The following is a 7,921-nucleotide window of genomic DNA, read 5'->3' as shown; positions in this document are numbered from 1 at the left end:
CTGGGAAAGGTGGGGAAAGAAAAACAGAGAATCACAAGAGTCAGCTGCATCTTCCAGAAGATTGGAAACATCCCCCATAGCCATGGGACCACTTCTGTCGTTCCTTGCCATCCATCAGTCAGTGCTGCAGCAAGAGGGACCCTTCTTACAACCCATGGAGGCTGTGCCAAAATGTTTTCTGTTTATCTTAAAGGTGATCCCTCCCTTTCTTCCCCTGCCCCAACTGTCTGTGGCAACAGCAGCAGCCTGGCTTCATTCCCAAACTGCCCCTGATGTCACAGGGAAGCAGGATCCTTTGTCCCTGCTCAGCACATCATTGCCACAGCCCCGAGCAGGCAGAGCTCAGCTTCCTGGGGGCTGCTGGGTCTCTCTGCCCTAATCACTTCCCTTTACACAAGACACAGGACCAGGGAAAGCACCCAGCCTTGTCCCAGCGATGCTGCAGAGACATCATTTCTGTGATAATACCATGTCTGGTAGAAGCCTGTTCCTCAGAAACATCACCAAAGAACAGGTATTAACTGAGGATAATGGAGATGCTCTGGAACCAATACAGTTTCAGGCTCTGAACAGAGGTTTTTAAAGCAAAGGCAGAGTTTGAACACATTAACCAAGTAACAGAGCAGTCAGCTTGCTTGCTGTAATGAGGACAATGACTACAGAGGGCCATGGGGCTAGTGGTGCATCCCCTCAGCCCCCATGGCCAGCATGGCAGGGTTGTGGCACCCATTATTTGCCACCCTTTCATAACAAAGGACCAAGCACCCAGCTCTTTCCAGGCAATTAAAACCCACAAGCTGACAACCTGCTCATGATTGGCCTGGAGCAGCTTTCCCTGGCAACGGGGGAACCTCACTGCTGGACAGGTACCAGCGCTGATTTTCTTCCAGTCACACAAAGGTAAGTACCTCAATAGCCAACACTCCGATGGCGAGGGCTCCTGCAAGGTACACATAGGTCTCGAAGGAGTTCAGGATCACAGTGTAGCAGCCCTAAGAAGGACAAAACATGGTGAGACACACCTGAGCAGTGAGTACATCACCTTGTTCTCACAGCACAGCCCTCATGGCAGGGGGTTTGCACTAGATGCCCTTTGAAGGTCCCTTCCAACCCATATTGTTCTATGATTAGTACAGGAGGTGCTCTCAGATCCAGGCACTACAAGCATGAATCCCTCTCACCCCCTGACCCAGCACAGGAAGCAGAGACCCACAGGACAGTGCCATGGAGGGGAAGGTTTTGTGCAGTGGGATGGCAATGGATCCATCCACACATAACCCCACGCTGACCACGAGGAACTGTGACTTCTTGAGGGCAAAGAGGAGCAGCACAGGAGAGTCACTCCCTCTGCAAAGGGCAGGGACTAAGCACAGAGGAAAAGACCTTAAGGGCAGATGACAGGCAGATCAAGCTGGCTGGGGAAAAGAGCAACAGCTAAATCTGTTACCTGCTTTCACCCTCTTCCTCAAAATGCATTTCTCTCTCCCTGCTGTTTGTCATCTCCTTCCTCTCTCTCTTCCCGTCTATTCACAGCAATGAGACCTGGCAGAAGCAGTATGGTGCCGTCTGCGATGATCTCTCACCCAGAGTGCCTGTGCCAAACATTTCCAGCTGCTAGGCAAGGAACAGCTCACACGCTGCTTCCAAACTCCCTTTACCCTCTTTCACAATCTGCTATCATGTGCTGCAAAGAGGACAACTGCTTTGTCTGGAGAGAATAGGAGGCTCGTACAGACAGTTCTTAATGCTGAGGTGAACACAGTCAGGAACTTCATAGAATCATAGAACAGTTAGGGTTGGAAAGGACCTTAAGATCATCCACTTCCAACCCCCCTGCCATGGGCAGGGACACCTCACACTAAACCATCTCACCCAAGGCTCTGCCCAACCTGGCCTTGAACACTGCCAGGGATGGAGCATTCACAACTTCCCTGGGCAACCCATTCCAGTGCCTCACCACCCTCACAGTAAAGAACTTCTTCCTTATGTCCAATCTAAACTTCCCCTGTTTAAGTTTTTACCCAGTACCCTTTGTCCTGTCACTACAGTCCCTTATGAAGATTCTCTCTTCAGCATCCTTATAGCCCACCTTCAGATACTGGAAGGCTGCTCTGAGTTCTCCACGCAGCCTTCTCTTCTCCAGGCTGAACAGCCCCAACTTCCTCAGCCTGTCTTCATACGGGAGGTGCTCCAGTCCCCTGATCATCCTCGTGGCCTCCTCTGGACTTGTTCCAAAGTTTCTTAAACTTCATGTCGCAGTGACATTGTAAGGAAACACGAGGATGATCAGGGGCTGGAGCACCTCCAACACAGAGAATGTTCAGGCTGTTCAGGCTGGAGGAGAGAAGCTGTATGGAGACCTCAGAGCAGCCTTCCAGTATCTGAGGGGGCTACAAGGATGCTGGAGAGGGACTCTTCATCAGGGAATGTAGCAATAGGACAAGGGGTGATGGGTTCAAATTTAAACAGGGGAGATTTAGGTTAGATACAAGGAGAAGCTCTCTTCCCTGTGAGGGTGCTGAGGCGCTGGCACAGGGTGCCTCAGAGAAGCTGTGGCTGCCCCACTCCTGGCAGTGTTCAAGGCCAGGTTGGACGGGGCTTGGAGGTCCACGGGTGAGATCACCATGACCACTGCAGCCATATCTCTGCCTGCAAACTCCTTTCCCTGGTGTTGGGCCTCCCTTACCTGTCGGTTCTGAAACCTTTCGATGCCTGTGAGGCAGGCTTCCTTGTTGACAAACATCCCTTCCCGGCTCTGGAGCTCTCGCTGGCAACAAGCCTCTGGTGTCACACTTTCCAAAGGGGAGTATGGAAGAAGAGGGACAGCTTCGAAGTCTTCTGGTCCGTTCACTCCGCAGCAGGCAAACTAGGGAGAGCACAAGAGAAGAAAGGAAGACAAGAGCTGACACTTTGCCCTGAAAGCAGATAGGAGAAATCTACCAAAGACCTATTCTTGTAGGGATCAAAGCTTCAGTCAAAGCAGAGACAAAACAACAATTGTTTCCAAAGAAGTGGGTAGTGCTTGGACCTCGGAGCTTCTGTTTCATCAAAGCCTGTATAAAAAGTCCCACTGTTCCCATGTCACACTATAGACTCTAAGGTACCACTGGGAATATTGCCACGAGCTACACAGGGCTTTGGAGCACATCCAGAATGACTTGCTTGAGATCACCCAGCAAGTCTGTAAGGGAGCCAGCAGTACAATGCAGGCTCCTCAACACCCCTTCTCCCCACAGCTAATGGTCAGGCATGTTGCTGCTAGATGATTCAAGTAAGGTCCTTTTTAAGGATTTAAGTCAGGTCCTTTTTAAGGATTCAAGTCATACTCTGTCTCTGTCTCCTTTCAGTCAGCAAAAGGAAATGTCTTTATTAAAGTCCTGAATCAGCGTGAAGGGCAGCACTCATCTTTTTCTTTTAAGATTAAAACTGACTTTTCATCTGCAGAGTCTGACGTCCTGCTCTTCACTCCTCAAGAGACATACCATGGGCTGTACTGAGCACTGAGTTCACATGTGTAAACACACACAGACGACTTCTCATAGTAGCTAACAGCAACTCCAATTCCAAAGACAGTCAATCTGTAACCTGCCTGATTAGGATTGTAATAGCAAAGTCAATTTTGCTGGCTAATATTTCTACACTGAAAATACACCATTACACACACTCCTGCCTGATCTGCCACTTACCAACTCATTTCACAAGAGCTAATGAAAAACCCCATTAGCTACCACCAGTTTTTGGCTGGGAATAGTTCTGAAATAGTCTGCAAGGTGAAAGCTCCAGGGTAGACGCAGCGATATTCAGTTGCAGAGCTCCGTGGCTTTTTGTGCCCACTGTTGGGAAGCTGGGGGTACACACCCAGGTCAAATGCCTCAGGCTTTGGCAAATCACAGAAGCTGACAAAGTCATTGGGAGCATCTCCAACCCTAACTATTCTATGATTCTATCTCTCCCAGGACTGATGGATGGTCCCTTGTTTTGAGGAAGACTGGCTGTCAACCCAATTCTCATCTCCCTTCCATCACTGCCCCAAACCCTGGTGCTATGTTCGATGCAATAGGATGGTTGAAGCAAGACAAGCTGAGGGTGTGGGCTAAGCACTGTGTTGGTGGCCACTAGCCATGGGCAGCATCGAACTGGCATGGCCTGACTTACTGTGATCATAACAGAGTTCCAGGTGGAAGAGAAGACGTCCGTGTCGTTGTTCCTCAGGTAATGCTTCTTCAGCTCCTTGGTGAAAAACTCTCTGGTCAGCTGAAATGCACAGACAGGAGGAAATGTAGAGGCTTGATGGGGCTTGGAGCAACCTGGTCTAGTTGGAAGGTGTCCCTTCCCATGGCAGGGGGTTGGAACTGGATGAACCGAAAGGTCCCTTCCTACCCAAACCATTCTATTGTTCTATGAACACATTTCTCAAGCACTTCCCACAGTTTTCTTCAAAGTTTCTTCCCAAAGTTGTTTTAGTTTTGTTCTTCTTTTTGCAAACCTCAGAGGAGAAACATGGGAAAAACCACTGGCTGAACGATAACCATATCCAGAGTGAACAGTACCCGCTGAATAAAACTGCTCAACTGTTGTTCACTAAAAATCAGGGATTGAATTGTAAATATACCCATAAGATAATGTTTACACTTAAGGCTTGGTGGTTTCTTTGAATTTTCAGTGCTATTTGAAAGTGTTTCATAAGTTGAAACAGGACTAAAACAGACTTCAGAAAGGTCATCAAATCCACCCCCAAATAGTAGTTTAATGTACGCTTGGTTCACGAGGTCTGCAATCAAAGCATGGTTTTCCCCTCTCGTTTCATTTTAAATCAGTTAACTTCCCACTAACAACAGGGGAACTGCTCTGAATTTATTTCCCTGTGTGAGAGAGCAGAATGAAGCCTTAATATGGAACTTAATATGGAAAAGGAAGTAAAAAGCATAAAATGAATGTTCAGGTCTACTTACAAATCAGGAAAGAAAAGACCATTTCCCTGACAATGCTTTAGATTATCTAAACCAACCCACACCACACATAAAGAAAAAGAATCCTCTTTATATTTCCAGTGTTTAGATAATTCAAGCGTTTTTTTTCCTAAGGTCAGCAATATAAATGTATGGAATTTCATTTACTCCTGTTTAGTTTTACAGTAAAGTAGGAAAACTGAATGAACACTTTGGCTCAGGGAAGTTAGACACCTTGAGATTACATTTACTTAGGATCACTCTCTAGAGGACTAGTAAATGTATGAACTTAATAGTCTTGTTAAACTGAACACCCTGATTCCATCTGGTTGCCTTTCCATCACTTCAGGAGGAAAATATCAAGGAATCCCCTTTTCAGGTTCCCAGTAGGTCTTGACTTGTGTGGTCCCCTCTCCAAAATACCTTGTGATTTGTGATCCATAGAGGCAAAATCTCCCTACCACTGCAAAGGGAGTTGAATTCAGTTGGATACAGCATTGCTTTAGTGCTGCACATTTGCAGGATCAGGAATTAGCTGCCTGAAAAAGACCTTCTTTTTCCCCATTTTTTCCCATTGTTCATCCAGCACTGCAGATGCAGTGACACATACAGCTACAAGTTGGCTTCAGGTTCTTGATATGCAATGTGAAATATCGCACATACACATGCATATGTATGAGATGTATGGGTGGGTACAAAAGCACAAGCAGAAAACTGTTTGTTTCCTTTGTATCACAGAATTTAAGGGGAAAAAATAAGGAGGCTGTGGTGACTTTAACAGACTGCCAAATACCACTTCATATTGACATCTCTTTTACAAAGTAAGGCCAAATGTAAGGATTAAATCAATACTTTGTCACAAAGACTTGATGCAGGTAGCTCAATCTCACTACCTTTTAATTAGAAATACTGCTAAAACCCTGAACCACTTTTATGGGACGAATATTAATTCTTTTTTTTTTTTTTCCTTTTCAATATTAAAATACCAGAAAACACAGCATTTTCCTTTGGGAATTTGGTGCACTGAGAGAAATATGAAATGTGAAACCGAAATATGTCCTCAGTGTTCTCCTTTCCTTCCCTTTCTTGGCATACTTTTGCCACGCAGCACGCTTCCCTGCTGAGACAGCAGCGCATTCTTCTGATGCTTGTCTGTTTCTGAAGCGTGGACTTTGAAACTGATATCACCGCTGGTAATAATCCCAGCTGACTGCCTTTGGCGGGGTCTAAAACAAAAGAGTCATTTCAATATAAAGTGAAACCTTTATTTTGACAGCAGCAACCCCCAAGGAAATTGCTCAGAGTTTGTGTGTGATTTCTTTACAACGCTTGGCCTAAAGCAAAGCCTAGTGCTGAAAGGGTAAGTTTGCCAGGAAGATAACTGATTCCAGTTTGTTGCTTTTAAGCTGTTTGTCCTGAGCATCTGAAGCTCAGAAAAAATGTAAGAAAACCCATAAAAAATAAGAACAATAAAAAATCAATGAGAAAAGCATCTTTCTTCTAAAAAATCACTGACAAAGGAGGATAAAAGTCGCAAGACTGACTTTTGCCCATAGCCCTCCTCTTGCTGAAGCTAGCGACAGCAGCGATGAGGTCTCTGCACATTGAAGTCCTATGGCCAGAGCTATTTGGAAGGCAAGAAAGAACCTAATCATAAAACTAGATCTTCACATACATTTCTGACAACACAGATCTGCCACAGCCATTAACAGTAATGAACTGTTCAGCTGTGATTTCTTCTAGCTGTTCAGAGAGGAACATCTCCAATACTGAGCACGTGCACGTGTACATTTATGTGCCAGTGAATGAAGTGTTTTGTCGCACTGGTTCAAAAGATAGCTTGGCTGGGGTTACTGCAGCCAGATGAAGGGGATTTGGGAAAAAGAGGGCATTTCTGCTACTGCCTGCTTGGAAAACAGGACACACTCCTGTCCACCTGCACCTGCCTGGAGCATCCTAATGCTTCTGCACAGTACAGTGCTTGTACTGTAGGTACAGCCACCAGTGCTGCACTTCTCAATTCCACAGTGCTTTCTATCCCAGAGACTTCCAGCTGCCCAGCTGAGGGATGGATGGTTCATATTATTTAGTTTTTGCTTTATGTCTGAGGAAATTGAGGTAGCAGAAACCAAAGTGACTTGTTTATTGTTGAACATCCTGACTCCATCCAGAGCCCTGCCACTGGACTCATCTGTTCCTACCATTCTGCTTGCTAGCTTGCTAAGACAATTCACTAAGAGTCAAATATCCCTCTAGGGTTTTTTCCACCCAAACCTCTGAAAGCATATAAAGAGCTGTTCCTGTACATAAGTCAAATTGCTCTTTCCTAGCATCTCTCTATTGTCCACGGAAGACCTCACTTTAAGAGGGGTCTTTCTAGATGGAAAAGGGTTCTCCACCCTCCAAAACCTCCTTTACAAAGGAAGAGAAACTCTGGTACTCCCATAGCTGGTTAACAACAGGCTGTCTCTTCAGAGACTGCTTTTAAACAGTTCTTTTGGGGGTGCAAATAGACTTGTAGATCACAGTAACTCACTATCATGAACATCACTTTGACTCACCCCACCACTACACTCTGCTACATTGACTCTTCCTCTCATGTCAAATCTCAGCAGAAAACATCTCTTTTCTCCCTTATTTTTGCTTCTTAATTTCTTTCACTCCCTCAGCTATTAATAATTTAACTCTGTTGAGTGTTTGGCAGCTGGTTTGGATGTAAAACCCTCTACAAGAGAAAGCTGCACTGAACATCATCTAGAAAGTGAAGAGATGGAGCAAGTCTTCCCTTTTTTGCCTCATTTTATGCACTCAGTGAGGCCACAGCCATATGGACTCATGCAATCACCATCACAGGAACCTACTTGCTAAGCTTCCAAGAAATTTACAGTGCCTAAATATGTATTTACCACCACACGCCTTGAAAGTAACACATTCCACAGGGAAAAGCACATCTGAACTTGACCTTAAATTGC

General features: G+C 45.6%; 1 protein-coding gene across 4 annotated transcripts in view; it reads right to left on the bottom strand.

The window, feature by feature from the left end:
* Positions 1–7,921, bottom strand: part of TSPAN18 (tetraspanin 18) — a 129,061-nt gene that overhangs the window by 3,904 nt on the left and 117,236 nt on the right. For all 4 annotated transcript variants that reach the window (XM_065683362.1, XM_065683361.1, XM_065683364.1 and 1 more), the window contains 3 exons: positions 4,156–4,254; positions 2,687–2,866; positions 909–992 (listed from right to left, as the gene is read on the bottom strand). In XM_065683362.1, the coding sequence (XP_065539434.1) occupies positions 909–992; positions 2,687–2,866; positions 4,156–4,254 (363 nt within the window). The remainder of the gene's footprint in view (positions 1–908; positions 993–2,686; positions 2,867–4,155; positions 4,255–7,921) is intronic.

Source organism: Lathamus discolor, chromosome 6 (genome assembly GCF_037157495.1).
Source record: "Lathamus discolor isolate bLatDis1 chromosome 6, bLatDis1.hap1, whole genome shotgun sequence".
In the NCBI taxonomy this organism is placed as follows: domain Eukaryota; kingdom Metazoa; phylum Chordata; class Aves; order Psittaciformes; family Psittacidae; genus Lathamus; species Lathamus discolor.
Note: the sequence above shows the minus strand (reverse complement) of the source record. Positions and strands in the feature narration are given on the sequence as shown.